This window comes from Neovison vison, chromosome 13, assembly GCF_020171115.1.
Source record: "Neovison vison isolate M4711 chromosome 13, ASM_NN_V1, whole genome shotgun sequence".
NCBI classification, from domain to species: domain Eukaryota; kingdom Metazoa; phylum Chordata; class Mammalia; order Carnivora; family Mustelidae; genus Neogale; species Neogale vison.
Genome location: NC_058103.1, coordinates 136,113,750 through 136,137,781, shown reverse-complemented (window position 1 = coordinate 136,137,781; position 24,032 = coordinate 136,113,750). Strand labels below are relative to the sequence as shown.

At 47.6% G+C, this 24,032-nt stretch overlaps 1 protein-coding gene across 1 annotated transcript in view; it reads right to left on the bottom strand.

Moving 5' to 3' along the window:
• LOC122893846 (protein FAM169B-like) overlaps positions 1-24,032 on the bottom strand; it is an 85,973-nt gene that overhangs the window by 45,044 nt on the left and 16,897 nt on the right. Inside the window, exons 2-3 of the mRNA XM_044231129.1 lie at positions 21,429-21,559; positions 17,840-17,939 (exon numbers count right to left, since the gene is read on the bottom strand). Coding sequence (XP_044087064.1) covers positions 17,840-17,939; positions 21,429-21,559 — 231 coding nt within the window. The remainder of the gene's footprint in view (positions 1-17,839; positions 17,940-21,428; positions 21,560-24,032) is intronic.

The window sequence follows — 24,032 nt, the reverse complement described above, 5'->3', positions numbered from 1 at the left end:
AACAAAAGTGCCTAATTTCAAACTTTACTACAAAGCTGTGATCACCAAGACAGCATGGTACTGGCATGAAAACAGACACATAGACCAGTGGAACAGAGTAGAGAACTCAGATATAGACCCTCAACTCTATGGTCAAATAATCTTCAACAAAGCAGGAAAAAAATATACAGTGGGAAAAAGTCTCTTCCATAAATGGTGCTGGGAAAATTGGACAGCTATATGTAGAAGAATGAAACTCGACCATTCTCTTACACTGTACACAAAGATAAACTCAAAATGGATAAAAGACCTCAACATGAGACAGGAATCCATCAGAATTCTAGAGGAGAACAGAGGCAGTAACCTCTTCGATATCAGCCACAGCCACTTCTTTCAAGATATGTCTCCAAAGGCAAAGGAAACAAAAGCGAAAATGAACTTTTGGGACTTCATCAAGATCAAAAGCTTCGGGGTGCCTGGGTGGCTCAGTGGTTTAAGCCTCTGCCTTCAGCTCAGGAAATGATCCCAGGGTCCTGGGATCGAGCCCCACATCCGGCTCTCTGCTCAGCGGGTAGCCTGCTTCCTCCTCTCTCTGCCTACCTCTCTGTCTACTTGTGATCTCTGTCTGTCAAATAAATAAATAAAATCTTTTTAAAAAAAAAAAAGATCAAAAGCTTCTGCACAGCAAAGGAAACAGTCATCAAAACAATGAGGCAACCCACAGAATGGGTGAAGATATTTGCAAATGACAGAACAGACACAAGGCTGATATCCAGGATCTATAAAGAACTTCTCAAACTCAACACACACAAAACAGATAATCATATCAAAAAATGGGCAGAAGATATGAACAGACACTTCTCCAATGAAGACATACAAATGGTTATCACACACATGAAAAAATGTTCATCATCACCAGCGATCAGGGAGATTCAAATTAAAACCACATTGAGATACCACCTTACACCAGTTAGGATGGCCAAAATTAGTAGGACAGTAAACAACAAGTGTTGGAGAGGATGTGGAGAAAAGGGAACCCTCTTACACTGTTGGTGGGAATGCAAGTTGGTGCAGCCACTTTGGAGTACAGTGTGGAGATTCCTTAAGAAACTAAAAATAGAGCTTCCCTATGACCCTGCAATTGCACTAGTGGGTATTTACCCCAAAGATACAGATGTGAAAAGAAGGGCCATCTGTGCCCCAATGTTCATAGCAGCCATGGCCACAGTCACCAAACTGTGGAAAGAACCAAGACGCCCTTCAGTGGACGAATGGATAAGGAAGATGTGGTCTATATACACTATGGAGTATTATGCCTCCATCAGAAAGGACGAATACCCAACTTTTGTAGCAACATGGACGGGACTGGAGGAGATTATGCTGAGTGAAATAAGTCAAGCAGAGAGAGTCAATTATCATATGGCTTCACTTATTTGTGGAGCATAAGGAATAACACGGAGGACATGAGGAGATGGAGAGGAGAAGGGAGTTGAGGGAAATTGGAAGGGGAGATGAACCATGAGATACTATGGACTCTGAAAAACAATCTAAGGGTTTTGAAGGGGCGGGGGGTAGGAGGTTGGGTGAGCCTGGTGGTGGGTATTATGGAGGGCACGGATTGCATGGAACATTGGGTGTGGTGCATAAACAATGAATTCTGTTACACTGAAAAGAAATTAAATAAATTTAAAAAGAGCCAACTCCTTTTTTTATCTAAACATGCTCTTCATAATGAATCAATAAACAAAGAAATCATTGTTGGGAGGCTGATATGATGTTTCCATAACATGGGGTAAGGAGAGCTGGTTGTCACCTGTCTCCTCAAAGGATGGGCCATGACAGAGGGGAGCTTTCCTGAGGAAGATTCTGAGGCCACATTCCAAGTCAGCAAGGAGGAAGGAGCACTGGGACGGATTAGCAATGTCCGGGCGGACAACTGAGGCACCCTGTGATTATGGGTGTCATCCCTCCTCATCCGCCCCAGCACAGGGGACAGCAGTAGGCAGCACCCCCTTTGTACACAGACCCTGCGAAGGTCACAACTCTGAAGCATCTGTTCCCCATTGAACCCACATGTTGAGTCACTAGGCTGTGCAAAGGACATAATAAACCCACTCGAGGAATTAGACTCAGGCCTAAGACACTGACAGTTCAGAGGAGGAGGCAGTGCCCAGGACATGAAGCAGAAAGAAACCAAAATCAGCTCAGGACCTCAGAGAGGAAGAAGCAGGCATTCCCACCGAGGGGCCGGGAGTCCTTGGTGGAAGGTGCCTGCAGCAGACCTCAAGAAGGAGGCAGGAAAGGGGACTCCGGCTGGGGTCGGGGAGAGAGCCTCAGACATGTGAGGCACACAACATGCCAGGCAAGGACTGGAAGGCTCAGGAAGCAGGGAGGAGGCCGGTCAGGGAAGACTCCAGGACCCTACTCTAGAGACCACCACCACCAGCCAGTGGAGGAAATAAAGGGACATCAAGGGACAGCTGCAGGTTTAAAACAGTAATGCTTCCCACAAACACAGGTGCAGGTCCTCGCCACATGTCTGGCATGATGCCAAGGGTGGGAATCTCAGTTCCTGCTTGCCACAGCTGATTCTTGTGTTCCAGGTGAGGCTCAGAGGGGCTAGGAAACCCGCTCAAGGTCATGTGCCTACAAACAGCAGGCAAACAGTGCAAACGGATGCAAACGGGGTCTGCTGGTTCCAGAGCCCCCGTGCTCCAGGTGAAGGAATGGACAGACAGCCAAGAGGACAGAGCTGGGGATCAGGCCCCCATGAAAGCTCACGGAGTCAGAAAGAGAGAAATGAAGGCTGAGGAAGAGAAAGGCCAAGACACTGTGACAAGAAAGGAGAGATCAGCACGGAAAGACCTTACTGTGATGGATGCCTGAGCATTTCATTTTGCACTTCAGGAGGGGGCAGGGTCTGCCATTTACTTAGCACTAACAAGTGTCAGGCACTGTACTTGGCACCAGCAGGGGTAAGAAAGGTGACCAGGCCATGACCACACGCACACCATGACCTCCGAGACATGAGCGGCAGTCACACCCCCTCCCAAGGGCTGTATGTTCATCCATTTTGGCTGCCACGACAAAATACCATAGACATTTATAGGTTTATCAACAGCTGAAACATAGTTCTCACATTTCTGGAAGTCTGAGATCGGGATGTCAGCATGAGCAGCTTCTGGATGGAACCCTCCCTCCTCCAGGTTCCAGGCTGCTAACCTCAGGCAGGGTTCTCGCATGGTGGAAGGGGAAGGGGAGCCCTCTGGGGTCTCCTGGGTAAGGACACGATTCCCATTCATGAGGGTGGGGCGCCTCCCCCAAACCCCTCATCCTAACGCCATCACCAGGGTTTGGATTTCAACATATGAATTTGTGGGGAGACGCAAACCTTCGGACCACAGCAGTCTTTCTGGAGGGCGGGGGGAGAGAGCCAGTATGGGCCAGAGCCAGAAGGGGCTTCACAGCTGGAGGCTGCGGGGACCAGGCTGAGGGAGGGCCTTCCTAGGAAGCCTCTGGAAGAGTCTGACCAATGAGAGACATAATCAGAGTGATGTTTTAGAAAAAGAAGACTTGGATTATAACCTGGTCGGAGGAATTAGCCCTTTGGGGCTAATTTTTTTTGTTTTTTTTAGTTTTGTTTTTAAGATTTTATTTATTCATTTGTCAGTGAGAGAGAGACAGAGAGCACAGGCAGGCAGAGGGAGAAGGAGGCTCCCTGCTGAACAATGAGCCCGATGCGGGACTCGATTCTACGACGTTGGGGTCATGACTTGAGCAGAAGACAGACGCTTAATGACTGAGCCACCCAAGCGTCCCGGAAGTAGCCATTTTGAAGTTTAAAAAAAAGGCGGGGGGGGGCGCCTGGGTGGCTCAGTGGGTTAAGGTCTCTGCCAGGATTGCCAGGGGGAGAGTACACATTCCCTGGGAATCGGACTGGTCTAAGGCAGAAAAGAGAAAGGCCAGGGAGGCAGGGGAGGATGGGGTGGCAGGTGGCTCGGGAGCCTGAGTGAAAGACACAGGTGCCTTGACCAGGAAAAAGGCAAGACAAAAAGATGAAGGTTTCAGGTTTGAAATGCCTGTTAGAGAGAGGTCAGGGCAGCCAGGAGGCAGCTGGATACACAGCCCGGGGCTGAGCAGGGCCACAGAGAAGGTCCCTGTCCCCGTACCATCCTGGGAACCAAAGACGGAAGGGTTGACACAAAATATATCTCACCTCCTCACACTAACTTCAAGTTCACGTACTGGTCCCTCGTCCATATGTGTTCGATCACAACCGAAAGGCCTTTAAAGTCCCCTGCTGCCCACCCCTCACCCCACCTTGAGGGCTCCCCTGGAGTCTTAACTGCCGTTGATTGCCTCGTTACAAATCGAAGAAATATGTAGTTGGACAAAAAAAAAAAAAAAGAGCACAGTTAAACCAAACTGACAGGCCATCTTCTCAAAAGCAAAATACACGTAGGGGGGAAAAAAAAACGCTGAAAAGTTCTGGCAGAGGACAGCACATAAACACATTCCAAGGCATTGCATGACTTTTATGCAACATTGAGTGAGCAGGTCAATAATTTAAGGGGAGGGGAAAAATACACAAGTTGACATAGCAACTGTCACATCGCATTACTCGGGCCACCGTTTCCATACAGATGTCTTCCTTAAAGAAAACACTTCCCCAGATGCCCCGTGAACTTGGGCGCCTCTCTGCCACGGAGGAAGAAACATCTGGTTTGCAGTATGTTTGCAACAGGCTTCCCTGTGGTTCCCGGGCCTTTCTTGCCTTAAGCAATTTTTGTTTTCATGAGTCTAGATTTTAACTCAGGGAAGAGGGACAAGGGGTGCCTGGACCCTGAACGTCAGCTGGGCTGCAAGGTGTTGGAGCAGAGAGAAGCCCGCGCCAAAACTAGCGCATCGAGGAAAGGAATCTTAAAATCACCAAGCTGGACCGAGGAAAGGGAGGCAGAGAGAGAGTGCAGACAGCCCAAAGTGCACTGGTAAAACCGTCAGATGCCTCCCAGACGCCCCCCCGGCCCCAGACAATGGCTCCATCCGTGGCACTAGAAATATTTTCCTTGGACCTTCCCTGTTTTGCAAATACCATTAGTCCCTTGGTAAGAATGACATGTCTTTGTTTGCGGGATGCTGTTTTCCCCTACGTTGAAATCCAACTCACAGTAAGTGCCATAAATTAACAGGGAATCAAGAAGAAAATCCCAAACAATAGCCAACATGTGTTCCCAAAACACGATGCTGTCACTGCGAATAGTTTTTCAATCTGCATCCGTCGCTGCCCAAGGAAAACAGAAACCTCCGTTTCAGGCATGGAGCGTGAACTCGGGTCCTCCCGAACCTGAGGGGTCGCCTTCGCAGCAAGAAAGAGCAGGTTTCTAAACTGAAACTGCCTCCCTGGCCAGAACTCTTTTCTCCCTAACTGTCAAACCTACTTAAGTGGGACTCTACCAGAGTGGAAGGTGGGACGAGGGGCCCATCCTGGGCTGACGTTGATCTTTGCTTTACCCAAAAGGCAGGCACAGCCTCCAAACACCCCGATCCAGGGCCCCTGGATGGCTCAGTTGGTTAAGCGTCTGCCTTTGGCTCAGGTCATGATCCCAAGGTCCTGGGATGGAGCCCCATGTCGGGTTCCCTGCTCAGAGGGGAGTCTTCTTCTCCCTCTCCCATTGCTGCTCCCCCTATTTGTACTCTCTCTGTGTGTGTATATCAAATAAATAAATAAAACCTTTAGAGAAAAAAAAAAAAAAACACCAAGATCCAATGTCCACACGATCATGGGAAGCTACCCCAGTGGAGTGTCAAATAACCAGGTGGTTCCTGGACACTAGGATCCGTGAATGTGTGGGGTCCTCATGCTTCAAAGCAGAAAAAGTGCAATTACTTCTCATGCTGAAAATCAGATTTCGCCAGGCCTGCAAGCCTCGCCTCCATCCAACCCCCATAGTAGCTTGCTTCTTACCGCACATCCAGAAGCCCCCATTTCATTGGGTCAGATTGACAGGCCCATCCTGCTAAGCAGAGCTGTGTTTAAGCCCCATCCATGCCCCCTGCCAGGAAGCCAGGCCTCTCACTTTAAGGCACACTCAGGACAAGGAGCTGCCCTAGCGGTTCCCCTTCTGGGCGTCAGAAGTTCCTGGAACCCTTCTACCACCACCTTCGAACCTTCCATCCTTGCCCCACCCCCCAAAGTCTGGATAGCATGCTCAAAAATGAGGAGCGTCCCCGGCAGGGTTCCCCAATTCTGAAGACCCCTGGGCAGCTCATGGGCACAACTGCCATCTCCGACCCCTCACCCCCGACCCAGCACCCACCTGCCCCAAACGCAGCCCCAAGTCGGCCTGGACTCGGGCCCAGCGTGTCGCAATCCCACCAGGCCTATGACAGCCACGGGGAAGGCGGGCTCCGCACCGTTTCCAGTTTCCTTTGAATGTTTGCCTTGGCTCTTGCTGTCACTGAAGGCCTAGCATGGGCATGCTTTTCCAGGAAAAAATCATCATTTTTTGATTCCCCGCTTGTTTTTCTCAGGGTGCACATGACATGCAATCACCAAAAACTGTAAATAAATTAGCAGCAATTTGAAGGATGAGTGTTATGCTTGGTCACAAAACGTCCTGGATCTAAGCAAGCTAGGGGGAGAGATGTTCTAATCAGAGAAGTCAACATGTGGTAAAGACAGCAAACAGTCGCTCCCCCCACCGCTGCCTTCTCCGGAAGGATCCTGCTTTCTGTTTGTCAGCCTCGCCGCCTCCCTGGCTCACGTCTATCTGCCCTGCACGGGGACTGATGGGAATTTAGCCAACACCCTCTGGGAAGAGCACCCTCTGCTCATAGAACTGACCGTCCACCTAAGAAGATCAGCCACAGGAAATGACCAGAGACATGAACATGACCAGAGACATGACCGAGGACCAACTCCAAAGTGATGGGTCCCACCCCGACAGTGCACCCAGGGCACAGGGCCCCACCCAATCTGAGGTCCCACAGACCCTTCAGACTGAGCTCAACTTACCCTCACCGCAAATTTTTCCTCCCAAATCACCTAGCACTGTTGACAACACCACCAAGCCCAGCTGCAATCCAAGCTACTTCCAGCCCTTCGTCTCCGCACCTGCCATCCACCCCCAATCCTGCGATCCCCACTGTTTCTCCAACCCAGGCCCTGCCCGCCAGGCAAGGCCTCAGCATCCCTCCCCTGGACGCAAAGCACCTCCAGAGGATCTACTGGCTTCTCCTCCCATCTGGTCATGCATGGTGCACTCTGCTCAGGGCTGAAGATCCAAACAGGACCCATGTCTCAAGCCCCAGAAGCCCCCCGGCGTCACTTTCCCTGCCCTTAGCATGGCCTCCCTGCAGCCAAGGGCTGGGAACATAAGGAGAAGTTTCTATGAAAGGAAACTTCAAAATATTCAAAGAAGGAACTGATGTGAGTCATGGCCAGACCCTCCAACATGAAGAGATGCTGGGAGTTGGTGGGGAGGGGGGGACACCTTCCATGTCCCCTGTGCCTCTGCAGGCACTCCTTCAGGTCCAGAAGCCCCAGGCCTGGCCGAGGAAAAGCCTCTGTGATCATCATGTGACCACCGGTGAGCTCAAATGCCCAGAGAGAGAACCAGAGGTCCCAGGAAATAGACAGTGGACAATTCCTGCCCCCTATTTTGACCAGATCGCCACTTCCCTACCAAGAACTAAGGTTGGCCCCTCCCTACACCCAGCAAGACCCAAATGGCCCTTTATTCTGGAAACTTCTGCAGCACTGTGGCATTAGTTCTCCTTCATTTGGCTTAATTATAAATTATAATTTTTTTAAGACTTTGTTTATTTATTTGACAGAGAGAGATCACAAGTAGGCAGAGAGGCAGGCAAAGAGAGAGAGAGGAGGAAGCAGGCTCCCTGCTGAGCAGAGACCCTGATGCAGGACTCGATCCCAGGACCCTGAGATCATGATCTGAGCTGAAGGCAGAGACTTTAACCCACCGAGCCACCCAGGTGCCGCTAAATTGCCATTTTTAATTAGCCTCTGGACATTCTTTGTCATCCCCTCTGATCATCTGACCACTAGGTTTTTGTTTTGTTTTGTTTTGTTTTTTTAAAAGATTTTATTTATTTATTTGACAGGCAGAGATCACAAGTAGGCGGAGAGGCAGGCAGAGAGAGAGGAGGAAGCAGGCTCCCTGCTGAGCAGAGAGCCTGGATGCGGATGCGGGGCTAGATCCCAGGACCCTGGATCATGACCTGAGCCGAAGGCAGAGGCTTTAACCCACTGAGCCACCCAGGCGCCCCTGACCACTAGGTTTTATATGAAAAACAAACGAACAAACACACGCACAAAAAAAAAGCTGAACAGATACTTGTCAGAAACGTGCTGGGGGTAAAAAAAAATCTGGCATGTTTTCTAACAAGGAAAACAGGTAGCGATCATCTAGGAAAATGATACATGTGGCCCAGAACCTTGCAGAAGGACCTTCCAACAGAAGGGGTCAGAGGTTAAAAGAGTAAGTATAGAGGATGGGCGGCCCCTCATAACCAAAGACAGGTCCCCAGGCCCGGAGCAATCCTTTGAGATCACAGGGGAAAGGCTGGAGCACTGAGTAAGTCTAGGCAGGCTGGGAAAATATTCAGGAAAATAGAGTGCGCAGCCTGGGGAGGCTGGCTCGAGTCCGAGGGGAGAGCGCGGAGGGAGGAATGCACCCTAGCCAGATGCGTTAATGATCACAGAGGACCAGCTTCACTGGGAAGGTGGAGGGTCTCCAAATGAGGAGCAAGGTTGGCAACTGGAAATAGTGGAAAGGCAAGAGGGTTGCATTGGCTGCTTTCGGAGAAGCTCAAGTCTCTAGACACAGTGAACTGATGTCCCAGGGGCCAAAAACAATCCTACAAATGTGATCCTAGAGCTGTAACCCTTAATCTCAGGGAGCATGGGAGGCCAGAGAACCCCAGAATGAACCAGTGCTTATCCTAGTGTGTCTGGGGAAGATGTAGATCTTGGAACCAATGCCTGGTTCCCTGAACATCTCCTCCTGAGGACAGTCTAGAGTGAATGATAAAAGATGGTCCGCAATGACCCCAGAAAAAGGAAGACAGGACTTAAAATCAGCAGGAATTCACCAGGACCAAAGAAGACACACTGGCCTCACTCCCTCTTCTGACAAGCATTCCAGGCTAGCGTTAGGAAAATAATTAAACATACGTAATCTTAATTTCACTGGCCAGATTTCCCGCCATTCTTAACTTCAGACATGCATTTCATAAATGCTCCTTAAATCTCCCTGTGGATGAATGAGAGATGTATGTTAAATAATGGCTTGTGTGTGTAATAACTGCATGAATTTTAAAAAAAAAAAAAAGCATTTTTGGGGAGTGCCTGGATGGCTCAGTCATTAAGCCGCTGACTCTTGATCTCAACTCCTGTCTTGATCTCAAGATTTTGAGTTCAAGCCCTACAAGGGGTTCTACGCTGGGTGTGAAGCCTGCTTAAAAAAATAAAATAAAATAAAAACCAGCATTTAAAAACAATTTCTTGGATTTAGAAATAAAGAATGCACACCTTCAGGGGCACCTGGCCGGCTCAGGCAGTGGAGCACAAGATTCTTGATCTCAGGATCATGATTTCGAGCCCCACGTGGGGTGTAGAGATTACTCAAAAATAAAATAAATAAATAAGCCTAAATTTCAAAAAAAAAGAATGCACACCTTTGGAAGGTGAAATGACATTAACTAAATGGCCAGAAGAAGGAGTTCATCTAACTGGATAGAGGGACTTACTCTTCTCACAAGCAAAGTTTTCTTAGATATAACACCAAAAGTACAAGCCACCAAACACAGATAAACTGAGCTTAATAAAAATTTTAAACTTTTGTGCTTCTAAGGCCACTATCAAGAAAGTAAAAAGACAACCCACAGAACAGGAGAAAATTTTTGCAAATCATATATATAGTAAGGATCTTATATCCAGAATACATAAAGAACTCCTACAACTCAAAAACAAGAACACAAATAATCCAATGTAAAAAGAAGCAAAGAGAGGCACCTGGGTGTCTCAGTCATTAAGCCTCTGCCTTTGGCTCAGGTCATGATCCCAGAGTCCTGGGATCGAGCCCCACATCGAGCTCCCTGCTCAGAGGGAAGCCTACTTCCTCACCCACTCCCCCTGCTTGTGTTCCCTCTCTCACTGTGTCTCTCTCACTGTCAAATAAATAAATAAAATCTTAAAAAAAAAAAAAAGCAAAAACGGGCAAGAGTCTGAATAGATAGTTCTCCAGAGAAGATATAAAAATGTTCAGTAAACACTTGAAAAGATGTTCAACATCACTAGTCATCAGGGAAATGCAAATCAAAACCACAGTGACTCTAAAAAATAAAAATAAACATAAAATAAATAAAATTTTTTAAAAACCACAATGACTCCTTGACATTGGTCTTGGCAATGACTTTTTTGGATCTGACACCAAAAGCAAAGGCAACAAAAGCAAAATAAACAAGTGGGACTACATCATACTGAAAAGCCTCTGCACAGCAAAGAAAACCATCAGCAAAATGAAAAGACAACCCACCAAATAGAAGAAAACATTTGCAAATCATGTAGGTGATCAAGGGTTAGCTTCAAAATATATAAAGAACTCCTACAATTCCACAGCAAAAAAAAAAAAAAAAAAAAAAAAACAATCCGATTACAAAATGGGCAGAGGATCCATGTGATACCGTAACTTACAATTTACATACATAGTTGATCTTCATCCCCAGTTTCTGGCAGAGCTCCTAAAACTATTGTAATTTCTTAAGGGACAAAAGTGTCTGTTGTTATGTTAACAAGGCGACTTTTGGAGCTCCTAAGGATAGAGGCTGGTTGTCAGGAGAACCAAACATGTGATTTGTCCTGGGGACTTTCAGTCCCATCACCTTGACCTCTGAGAAGAGGGGGCTAGAGGTCGAATCAACTGCCAGTGGCCAATGATTTAATCTCTCATATCCATACCATGAAGGAGAGGGTTCAGAGAGACTCCAGGCTGGTGAAAATGAGGAGCCCCTCGCCCTCTCTCCATACGTTGCCCTACACAATTCTTCCATCTGGCTGTTCTGAGTTGTATCCCTTGGTATAAACCAGTAATGTCGTACGTCAAATGTTTCTCTGAGTTCTGTGAGCTTCCTTAGCAAACAAATCAAACTAAAGAAGTGGGAAACTCTGATTTCTGAAGCACAGCTAACAACCTAGTTGTTCAGTTGGGATCTGAAGTTCAAAGAGAAGGTTGTGGGAACCTCCAATTTGTAGCCAGTTGGTCAGAAGTCAAAGGAGCAATCTGGGGCTTGCAACTGGTGTCTGAAGGGGGGTGGGAAAGTCTTGTAGGACTAAACCCTTACCCCATGGGATCTGATGCAAGAAGAGTTCATCTAACTGGATAGAAAGACTTACTCTTCCAACAAGCAAAGTTTTCTTAGATAGGACACCAAAAGCATAGGCAACCAAACATAGATGAACTGAGCATAATAAAAATTTTTAACTTTTATGCTTCTAAGGGCACATCTACCTCTACCCTGTCCCATCTACCTGTGGGTAGATAGCATCAGAACTGAGTTGAATGGTGTAACCCCATTCACCATTACAACTGAATTACACCATTCAACTCAGTTCTGAATGGGTGGATGGTGTCAGAAGTGAGTTGAATGGTATAACACCCTGCTGGTATAAGGAGAATTACTTGGTATTGTGTGGGAAAACACCTCCTCCACCCATTGGAAACGGAGTCTCAGAACACACATAACATGAATAGACATTTTTCCAAAGAAGACACACACACGGCCAACAGGTACATGACAAGTGTTCAGTATCACCAACCATCAGGGGACTGCAGACCAAAATAATGAGACATCACCTCCTCATCTGTTAGAATGGCTAGTAGCAAAAAGACAAGAAATATCAGCTACTGGTGAGGATGTGGAGAAAAGGAACACTCGCGCCCAACTGGTGGGAACATACATTGGGGCAGCCACTGTGGAAAACAGGACGGGGGGGGGGTCCTCACGAAATTTAAAATAAAACTGTCATGTCATCCAGCAGCTGCACTTTCTGAAGGAAATAAAAACACCGACTAGAGAAGAGAGAGGCACATCTACCCACCCAAAACCTTGCACATGAATTTCCACAGCAGTCTCATTCATAAGAGCCAAAAGGCAGAAATGACCCAAAGGCCCATCAACTGAGGAATAGAGAGCCAAATGCAGTATATCTATACAATGGAATAGTTCTGAGCCATAAAAATAAATCAAGTACTCAAACATCTATAACAGGAAGACCCTGTCATGCTAAGTGAAGGAAATCAGACACAACAATTGCAGGATTCCATTCATACGCAATCTCCAGAATAGGCAAATTCACAGAAACAGAATGGATTGCCTGAGGAGGAGGAGGAGAGGTGGGCAGAAGGAAGTGGTACAAAGGGGAGGCAGGTGGGTTTCCTTTAGGGATAGTGAAAATGACATGTGGTGATAAATGTGCAATTCTGTGAATATACTAACAACCATCGAACTGTATGCTTTCAATGGGTAATTGTACAGTATGGGAATTATGTCGTCATAAATCTGTTTATAGATATAATGGGAATAAAAGTAGTCTTTACTGAAAGTTTAAAACATCAACTCCACAAATTCGGGAGGATGGGGCCAGGTCTTAATAATGAGTTTGTGTTGAGCGCCTGGGTGGCTCAGTGGGTTAAGCCGCTGCCTTCAGCTCAGGTCCTGATCTCAGGGTCCTGGGATCAAGTCCCGCATGGGGCTCTCTGCTCAGCATGGAGCCCGCTTCTCTCTCTCTCTCTCTCTCTCTCTCTCTCTGCCTGCTTCTCCATCTACTTGTGATCTCTGTCAAAAAAATTAAAAAATCTTAAAAAAAATAATAATGAGTTTGTGTTTTAAAAGCCCAGAAGCTAAATAAAATCATAAAAAAAAAAAAAAAAAAAGGTGGGGTGGGGGTGTTGCCTGGGTGGCTCAGTCACTAAACGTCTGCCTCCAGCTCAGGTCGTGATCCCATGGTCTGGGATCGAGACCCATATCAGGCTCCCTCCTTCTCCCTCTCCCCGCCCCCCACCCCCCCCTTTGTGTTCCCTCTCTCGATACGTCTCTCTCTGTCAAATAAATAAATAAAATATTTTAAAAAAATAAAAAATAGAAAAAATAAAAAGCCCAGAAACCAGACATGCACAGTAATGAGCTAATAGTAAGCTGGACACAAGTCAACCTGGGGTTCATTCTACCAAAATACCAAGGCACACTGAGGCTAAGTTGGCAGAAGAAGAACATCCAAGGAGAATGGGAAAAGCTCTCCGCCACCATGAGTGTCTTGCTGCTCCTGAGCAAGCGTGTACCAGTTACCTGGGGATCTTGTTAAAGTATAGATTCTAACTCAGCAGGTCTGAGTGGGACCCAAACTCTTGCATTTCTTTTTTTTTTTTTTTTAAGATTTTATTTATTTATTTGACAGACAGAGATCACAAGTAGGCAGAGAGGCAGGCAGAGAGAGAGGAGGAAGCAGGCTCCCCGCTGAGCAGAGAGCCTGATGCGGGACTCGATCCCAGGACCCTGAGATCACGATCTGAGCTGAAGGCAGAAGCTTTAACCCACTGAGCCACCCAGGCGCCCCCAGCTCCTGCATTTCTAACAGGCTTCCTGGTGATGCCTTGCTGCTGGGCCAGACCACCGAGTAAAAAGACAGGAAACTGATGCTCAGAGATGCTCAGTAACTGAACCCAGGGCCACCTCTCTCACTAGGCACAGAGGACTTGAAGTCCAGTCTAACTGACTCCAAAAACTCAGGCTCTTTCCACAGCAGCACCCATGACGTGGGTCCTGGACGCCATGTTCTGGGAGAAGCCCAGATCTGAGTGAAGGAAGAATCCAGGCTGAAATGAGCTCTGGAACCCACGTGATCGGAGGAACAGCGGAAGAATGAGAAATGTGTGACAGCCTCAGCAGTTGGCCCAAGCCTGGGGAGGAGTCACAGCTAAAGGCTGGGATGGCCCCAGGGGGGGCACCATGCCAGGGAGGAGACATACGGGCATATCAGTTTGGACTCCTTAAGAATGTTCTACTAGAGCTGTCCTAGAATAAAACAAGCCATCCCAGACTAGAAGCCAGCGGTCCCCAGACAGCACCTTCCTCGTTCCGACAGAATCATACACCAACCTTATTACCCCTACCACAAAGGAGGCATCATTGGCTGTGACAAAAATAAATCTAAGACAAATCTTTCAATTCTAGCTACGGGCTCTCAGCTGGGAGAGCTATTTTCTTTTTTTGCCTTTGTTTTTAAGATGAACAAGGGTTAGAGAAGCATCAAAGGCACGTTCGTGGGAAAGGAAAACTTTTTCCTTGATACATTTAGGATTGAAGTGAAACTCCAAAGATCACCTATCCTTTTCCTCCTTCTGGAATTCAGTTGCAACACAGAACATCATCTTGGAAAATACTGAATTGAATGATCGAAATAGCCCTTTGATGGTGAGCCTCCGGAACCCCGCATCCCTCCTCCAAAGCCAAACAGCCCTGGGTTCTGCAAACCTTGTTCAAATAGTATTCAAGCCCTCTCATCACCCGGGTCTTCTCCACGGAGAAGAGCCAGTTTGCTTCCTGGGGGGCCTGACCGGCACCAAAGAGAACGGAGCTCTAATTGCACTGGGGGTTCATCCTTCCATCAATGCAATCCCAGGTCATGTCTGATTTCCAGCAGCCCCCCTTCCGTGCCGGGGCTCACTGTGCTTTCTGAGGATGAGAACTACCATCAGTGCCTTTCTCTGTGTAGAGACACAGCCTCCTTGATCATTGGTTGTTTGTGGATGGACTGCATGACCTTCATCCAATGAGGCAGTCTGGGATCAGTAGAAGGAACAACTCTTTTACAGTTAGGGTTGTTCAAAAACAGACTAACCCAGCCTATCGTGGTACTGCCTTCCTATCCATAAGGTATGCAAGCAGAATTCACCAGGGAGGGAATTCAGCGGCCAACGTTTGGCCCACAGTGGACAAGAAGGCCTCGCACACTAAAATCCCAGACTTCTATCACACAACACCGGAAGATGAAGGAAAAGCAAGCAGAGGCACGCCACAGTGGAAGAATTCTGCTAGGGTCATGCCTGTTCTCTGCCCGGGGCCGGGACGGGGGGAGGTCCGGATTATCACACATGACTTAATTCCCCCAAGCACCCTACAAGCAGGATGTCCCATTTTGCAAATGACAAAATTGGCTCGGACCAAATCACTCCTCTGGGTCCCCTGTCAGGTGGCAGAGCCAGGACCCCAAGTTCGTCGTCTCTGACACCGCCGCCCAGGTTCATCCGATTCTATTCTGCAAATTGCAGGAAACGAGAAATCCAAGAGGCCATCAGCTGATGGGACTCTGGCATACTAGAGTAAGCAGTTTTGATTTAATGCAGGAAATAGGAAAAAGACCACAGCTTTTTTTGATAAGGACTCGTTTTTTTTTTTCATCTCTGTAAACAGTCGACATCAGTTAATAATTTAAAAATAGGAGGAATAACAAAACAAGGGGGAAGAAATGAAAGAAAAGGCCCTTGAGAGATACAGAGGTGACTAAACAATGTGGGGGGTCCTCAGCAGCCTTGGTGACAGACCAGCCTCTGACCGAGAAACAGGCCAGACTGAACCCCATGGGGACGAAGGCATGTGCTTCCCAAACCACCTTTCTGGAACATGCCTTCCCAGCTTCTTCAACGGGGGAGCTAGAGACTTATTACTTACATCCTAACAACAGCGGGTCATGAGTATTAACTGCTTGCCCCCCACCCCCCGCCCAGGAATTCAGAACTCCAGGGTGATTTTCCTTTGTTTATGGGCTTGTCCCAAATGGCTGTGATGGCTTCAACCAACTTCTCCATAGTTAACGCATGCACGGACAGGGCTTATCAAACAGCGTGAGATCCATCTAACCACACGCACACGCATACATACCCCCAGTCTTCCCAGACATAACCCTTCCAACAGAATTACAAAGGAACCAGGGACCATAGGACCAACGGTCACCATTGAGCCCAGGAGGGAAGTGGCAAACAGGTCACTGGATAGGGTCTAGGGATACCATCAGCTGCTTCGAGTCCGTTTGCTTCAAGCTACGGGAAGTGCATTTATGCAGTTGTGTTGGCTTCTCAATACTAGATTGAAGAGCGTGAGGTATGGATTACACCTGTACGGTTTTTTGAACTCGTGCAAAATTTCAGCAAGCGCCATAGAGCCCCAGCCAGTGGGAAGACATTTGAAAACGTTGTTTCGAGCACTATGATATATAAGGAAAGGTCCAGAGTGAGATTGCTCAGACCTTATGAATTTTTATTACAATGCATTCTTGAAAACAACCAAAAAATTAAGCACAGTATAAACAGAAAACAGATTTAGGAGTCAGTCATAGGTTTACATTATGCAAATGATCATTAAAGACCTACAACCAGGATGTTGTTAAATGCCGGAAAAAAGGGGGGGGGGTTGCTGCTGCTATTTGGACATTTTCTTAGAATCGACAAATGATATTTTGAGTTTTCTGACAATCTGTTCTCCGAGGAGTGCCTGTGGGCACATCTTGTCACTTTCGCTAACCTGGTAGGGGAGTCCCAAATTCAAAGCAAAGGTGCAGGCCTGGGGTTTTCACAGCCCCCCTTGTTCATGGCAGGCAAGGCTTTGGGGGACAGAAAGGGGTCCCAAACCTCAATCCAGAAGCTCTCACACACAGCTCAGCCGATTCTCAGCCTCAGAGCAATGGAGAGGCTTTGCCAACATTCAAAAACTCCCAGACAGCTAGCTGAGCACACTTGCGTCTCCAGATTAACAAGAAAAGAAGCATGAACAACAGTCTTTTGTGCTGAATCACGTTATCCCATCGAGGATGTCACCTTGGGCTTTGCGACACCACTCAGGCAGGCCGTCCTCTGAGCACAAAGCCCAGATAGGCACGCAAGGGTTAAAGGCAAAGGTCTGTCTCTTGGGGAGCAGGAGAGCCGGGAGAAGCCCCCTTTGCAAACTGTAGCAAAAGACCTCTAACCCCTCCTCCCCACCTCCTGCTGCCCACAGACCACAGCCCCAGCTCCCTGCCTCGTACCCAACTCAGCACTCACTCCAAGGAGCTGAAACCAGTCACCAATGGCCTCTTCATGATGCAGAGGAAGAATAAATGAGTTACAGATTCCATAAACTTCCCCACCAGAAATACAACGCCACCCGACCATCACCTGGCAAAAATTCCCTCCCAGGCCCCGGCTGCGTGGCCCCGGGCAACTCACTAGACCATCAGACGCCTCCCGAGGCCCAGGGCGGTGAGACAGTCGCACAAACGGGCGCCACCCTGTGCATGCACCCCTGCATGTTATTAAGGAGACCAGCAAGGGCTCCCCTCCAAAGCAGCTCGGAATACAGTCATCGTGGCTGAGAGGGAGTCCAGCGTCAATACAAAAATCCACGTGAGCGTCAGTAAACACGAATTATGCGCCAGTTGTCAGTGGTGGAAACGCCGAGAACACAGCCCTCGGGCTTTGATACTCCTCTAGGTCCAGCCTCAGAGTCCAGCCCCCATTTCCGACATAGTTCCTCCCGTCAGTTGTTAACAACAAAATCAGAATCCCCGTGTTTGGTTTTGGTTTTTTAAGATTTTATTTATTTATCTGATACGCAGAGATCACAAGTAGGCAGAGAGGCAGGCAGAGAGAGAGAGGAGGAAGCAGGCTCCCCGCTGAGCAGAGAGCCCGATCCGGGACTCGATCCCAGGACCCTGAGACCATGACCTGAGCCAAAGGCAGAGGCTTTAACCCACTGAGCCCCCCGGGCGCCCCAGAATTCCCGTGTTTTAAATCCATTAGTAACTACCAACCTGTCTTCGTGTCCTGGGGATTAACCAAGACTAATATTTTATGTTGAGGTTCGTCACGGTGCACAGTGCAAAAGCAAACAGACGAGGCTTCAAGTTTAACCTAAAAAAAAAAAAAATAATGAAATCGCCATTTTGTTCTGTCATCAAAGTAAGAGCACGGGAAATTACTTACGAATTAATTAGCGCCGTATTCACTGAAAGAACACTGTTGCACAGAGGTTAATTTGACAGGAGGGAAGCAAGGTAAAAATGGAAACCTTACTCCACTCTGAGCTAAACACAAGTGCGACATGACAAAGGCCCTTCCTCCGTCTCCCACCAGCCCGCCCTCGCCGTCCCCACGTACCTGTCCATCCATCCCAGTACTGATTAAACACCCACTCAGCGGATACCCTCCAGCCTCTCCCTTCCAAACGCTTCGGGCCCCAGTGCCTTTCCCACCCTGGTCCCCTTCCGGCCTCAGCCCACAAAAGCTGGTGACCACACCCCCACCTCAGGCTCCTACCTGCCATGCCAGGCTCAACGTTCCTCCTGGGGCCACTCCACAGAAAAAGCCCGAACAAGCCTCTGTCCACCCCCACTGCTGCCGGCTGCACAGCCTCGGATCTCGGCAAGGAGTCTCAGGAAACCCTTATCCCTTCTGGGCCCTGCAGTCTCGGCTCTGACTTTGGGGCAGCCCAAGGGCAGAGAACAGGGCTGGTGCCTGTTTGCTTATGATCAAGGGCAACACCAAGCAGCGTCTGGGGGCCTCCAACTCTGGGACCCTCCCAGGCTACCCAGGGCTGGTAGCCTCTCTGTGGCCATCAGACGTAATGTTCCCGGCTCCAAAGCAAAAGGTCAACCCGTTCCATTGCCAAGTCTGTTTGGAACACGGAGGAGAGCAGAAGAAAATGAAAAGAGAATGTGTCGGCGGAGCTAGGCGGGGAGGTCGCCTGTATAAGTTTATAGCAGGCCTCCGGGGTTTGAGAGAAAATGTTTCCTAACAAATTCTGAGAGCCGCCAACATCTGGGTGGCTCCCTGTCTTCAAATCCCCTGCCGGAAGCGTCCCCGAGCTGGCTGTCCCACGAGGGGGTTATTAGAGGCCATAAAGAATACGCACAGGAGTGCCTCGCTGGCTCAGAGGTAGGGGGAGCACGGAACACTTAATCTCAGGGTCGTGAGTTCAAGCCCCATGTTAGGTACAGAGATTCCTAAAAAATAAAATCCTTTAAAAAAATGTACAAAGCATTATATCGACATGGAAATTTATTTTCATTATATCGACATGGCATTTATTACACCTGAGAGTGTATTCTGAGAGTGACCTAAATGTTTAAAAAGTATATGCAGAAATAAAAGTCAAATGGAAACATATCAAAATGTTCACAGCATCAATTGTGATGTTTTTTTTCATTTTCTCTGTCTCTGGAGATAGTTCCCAAATATTATACAATGAGCATACACCGGCTTATTACCAGAAAAATCAATAAGTATTACTGTATTGTATTTTTTTTATTGTATTTTAAATGTGATAGGGCAGTTTCAAGACTGGAAACAGTTAACTGGGATTTTCCGGAGAACCAGAGCAATGCGGCATGATGTATCCTCAAATCATTTTCTCATCTTTCTCTCCGTTTGGAAAAATTTCTCTGGACTCCAAAAGAAAAACTAAATTTGCTAAAAGCCATGAGGAAGTCTGATACCACCCCAAATGAGACTATTTCAACCGCTAAGTGATAGGGAATGCCTACCATTTCTTAAGTAACTGTTAAATGGTAGGAAAACAATTGAAAATCTTCTCATGAAAATTTATTTTTTTCTAAGGGGGGAAGAAGCAGATAGCTATAAAGTCCTTTCAGCATTTCTATCACATAAAAACAACTTAATTTTAAGAGCTGTCTTTTTTTATTATGTTTTTGCTAACCACACTAAAATTATTCACTCACTGCACAGACTCACATAATAGGTTTATGTAATGCAATCTCGTAAGGAAGGGTGAAATGAAAGCTGAGGACTGAAACTGCTTCGTAGAGCCTTCCAGAGCTAGCTTTCAGATTTCACCTGCTTCTCAGGTTGCCCTCCCCACACTCCAGCCCACCCTGCAGCCCGCAGCCAGTGTCTCCCCAGAGAATTAGCAACCCTAACCCCAACGGGAGAGCTGGCTTCCGTTTTCGGCCTAACTGCCACTAGGGGGCGCTGAAAGCGTGTGCGTGCAGGGACCTCGGTCCGCAGCTCAGCCCTGCAGAATCACCCAGGGGATTCTTGTAGCCCTTGATCTTGAACTAGCATGATCTCCAAGATCTCAAGAAAGCCACAACTGTGTAAGCTGCACAAGCCACTGTTCTAATGAACTCTGGAACAGCTTCAGTACAGTGAACTAAAACTCTGCAGTGCTGGATACACGGCAATGGTATCAGTAGGTACGAGCAAAGTCTACGTATAACCAAGAAAATCTTGCCTCAGGAACAGATCAGACTTAACTCTGAAAGAAGTGTTACAGACTGACGTACAGCCCAAGATTCATATTTCTTTTCTGTTCTTTCTTTCTTTTTTTTTTTTTTACTTACTGCGTGGAAAAAAATGTTCTTCACAGTAACGCAATTTAAAATTTTTACCCACAGTCCCTCCATCCTAATGAACAAAAGGTTTTCATTTCTCTCTGTTCTCTCCCAGCCCTAATCCAAAAGGCTATCTTATCAGTGCCTAAAATCATATGGATATAATGAAACTTTAAATAGAACTATTTTAAATAGTTTGAAATTTTAAATATAACTGAATTTTAAAGCTGAGCCAAACCACAGAGACCAAAGAGCAACCAAGCCCCTCATTTGACACATGGGGAAACTGAGGCCCAACCAGGCATTACATAAATAGTGTCTCATTTAGTCCTCCTTAAGGACAATTCAAGGTAAGTTCCAGCAGGGGAAAGGGTTGTGTTTTTTTTGTTGTTTTGTTTTTTTGTTTTTGTTTTTGTTTTCCAAATAGGCTCCACGCCCAATGTGGGGCTTGAACACAGGACCCTGAGGTCAAGAGTCTGAAGCTCTACAGAGGAAGCCACCCAGGCACCCCAGTAAGCTCTGTTATTGTCCCAATTTTTTTTTTTAAGATTTTATTTATTTATTTGACAGAGAGAGACACTGCAAGAGAGGGAACACAAGCAAGGGGAGTGGGAGAGGGAGAAGCAGGCTTCCCGCCAAGCAGGGAACCTGTTGTAGGGCTCGATCCCAGGACCCTGGCATCATGACCTGAGCTGAAGGCAGCTGCTTAACTGACTGATCACCCAGGAGCCCCCTTTTCTTTTTAAAGATTTTTATTGTCCCAATTTTAGATATGAGAACATCAAAACCAGAAAACTTAAGACACTTGCTCAAGGTCACACAGCTAGTAAGCGGTAGATGTGGGATTCACAGCAGGCTATTTTGTTCACTGCCTTGCATAACCGGGCTTATCCTCAAGACTCCAGAATCCCATTCTAGAATTCCTCTGCTTCTCAAAGTGGAATTATTCTAGTATTCACTCCAGAAGTTGTTGTTGTTCTTAAATCTGTAATACTCTCTTCAGTACTAACATGCTTCTCTCTAGTAAGTTAGATTTTATGATCACACGTACCTGCTCCCCCGTGGGAAGAGAGAAAAGCTCTTCTGAGGGCTGCAACCCTTCCCTAAGCGTGGCATAGTAAGCCAGGGCTGCTTCCCGATGCCTTTCAGGGTCATCTTCCAAAATATCCACAGGGTAAACACCTGCCAGGAGAAAAAAGACAATAAGAAATGACATTAGTTTTATTCTTTTGTTAAAGGGGAGGTCCCTTATTTCTCGAAGATTTTTTTTTTTGTAAGCACACAAGTAACATTTGCCATAAAAATTATGTTCCCCTATTTTTTTTAATTTTTTTAAAAGATTTTAATTATTTATTTGGGAAAAGAGAGAGAGAGTGAGTGAGAGACGAGCCCGGGGAGGGGGTAGAGAGAGAGGGAGAAGCAGACTCCCGTGCCGAGCAGGTAGCCGCCCCATGTGGGTCTCCATCCCAGGTCTCTGGGATCATGACTTGAGCCGAAAGCAGACACTTCACCAATGGAGCTACCCAGCTACCTTGTTTCCTTAATTTTTCGTTTAATGAAAAAATAATTCCGTATCAGGTGCTAAAAGAAAACAGAAGACATTCCCAATGGCAGGGTTGGCAGGGACACGGGGGAGATAGGAAATTCTACCTGGGGGAGTCTGGGGTGGCTCCGTCCTTAGGCAGCTGCCTTTGGCTCAGGTCATGATCCCAGAGTCCTGGGATCAAGTCCCCCATCAGGCCGTGTTTGGTGGGAAGCCTGCTTCTCCCTCTCCCACTCCCCCTGCTTGTGTTCCCTCTCTTGTTGGGTCTCTCTCTGTCAAACAAATAAATAAAATCTTAAAAAAAAAAAATAGGAAGCTGCACCTGACCCCCACCTTAGAATGCTACAGAAACTTCGTTGCATATACCCAAACCACCAAATTGTTTCCCAGGGAGGGAAGCCACAGCAGCCACAGGCACAAGCAGGGGCATGGAGAGCCCACACTAACTGGTAAGAACCTTGATAATGGACAAAACGCAGCTTGAGTTACTATTTTGCCAGCCTCTGTACTCCCTGTGCAGTTGATGAGATTTGCCAGCCCGTCTCCTTGCGTTTGGCCACTGTTACGTAGAGAGTTGAAATGTACAATTTGGTGGGAAATGCAAACGTGTGCATACACAAGGAGATGCCTGCACACATTCCTGTGCAAGTTTCCCACCGGCTCCTCCTCAGCATCTCTTTCTTGTCCTCACACTTACGAGGAAAGTTATACCCTCAAAGAATCATCCAAATTGATAGCATCCAATTGAGCTCGGAAGCAGTGGTCAGTTTCCCCGGGATGCTGGTCAGCCTTGGCTGGGCATGTCCCCAAGTGGGAGGGGGCTCTGCAGTCCCCTGTCTTCTGTGAATCCTGGACTCGGCTCTGGACATCCTATGTGGAGGGGAGGATGTCCAGAGCACCTGTGGACCAGACCCCCACCTATGCTTAAGTCTCCCCTCCTGCCCCAGGCTTGACATGCTGAACGTGTCCTGGGCACACACAGAGAGTGACAATTCACTGAGCAAATACGTTCTCCCACTATTCAATTTTTTTTTAAATATTTGAGGAGAACATGGGTCCCAAGAAATTACAATTATAAATGCACGGATACAAATGTTTCAAATAAAGACAAAGAATTAACAGTCCTCTTGGTGACAATGAGTAAGTCAGTGAGGAACTCTGGGATCTCACCCTCTCTAAGAAGGGCTGTACCCCCAGACAACATATTCTGCTGTGAAAGGCACATGCTTGTGGAGTCACATATACGTGCAAAAAGCCAAGGAAGCCCAGACTCCCCACCATGAGCCCCAAAGCCCCCGCAACTGACAAGACAGAGCACCGGAGGTGAACCTGTAGGCGCCCCTACTCCTTACTGGGCTTTCCAAGCCTAGAGCCCAGGAGCCAGATGGATCCAGGCTGTAATCCCGGCTTCACCCCCATTTACAGATGAAGAAACCGAGGCCGAGAGGAAAATGCTTGGCTAGTCAGCAGCAGGTCTGACTGGGCTCAGGATCTGCACAAAACACTCAGATTACATTAGTGACCCAGTCCAGAAGGCCCTTTAGAATTCCACACACACCCCCAAGAGCACCCAACAGGTTCCTAGGCCCCCGTTCCCCACCGCTTCTAACTTGACATCCTTAAGGCCTATCTGAGACACCAGCACGCCCAGAAGCCTTCCTGGAACCCCAAAGAGCAAAAGCCCAGGGGGCCCCTGAGTCCTATGTTCCAATCGCAGCTTAGCTTAGGATGGGAATGAATCCACCTTTGTCGCCTCCCTGGTCCCTCAAAACACGACACACACACACACACACACACACACACACACACAGGAATTCGGTGGGCAAATGAGAGTGGGCAGCCCTGCCCGACTCTCTCCCAACCTGGGAACACAGAGTGTTCCTCGGAGCACCCTGTGTGCACCCCTCTCCTCTCCTACCCTGCCCAGACAGAAGACACCCCCACCCCCCAAGGCCTTTCTCACACTGATCACTTGGGAAATTCGTGTAGGCAGTCAGCTGGGCTGTTCCTTCAAACCACTGGTCATCCTTCTAGAAAGTCAGGTGGCTTCCCACAGGTATGAAAAAAGACTGTGCACATTGAAATAACTCAAGAAGATCAAACGGGAGAGAG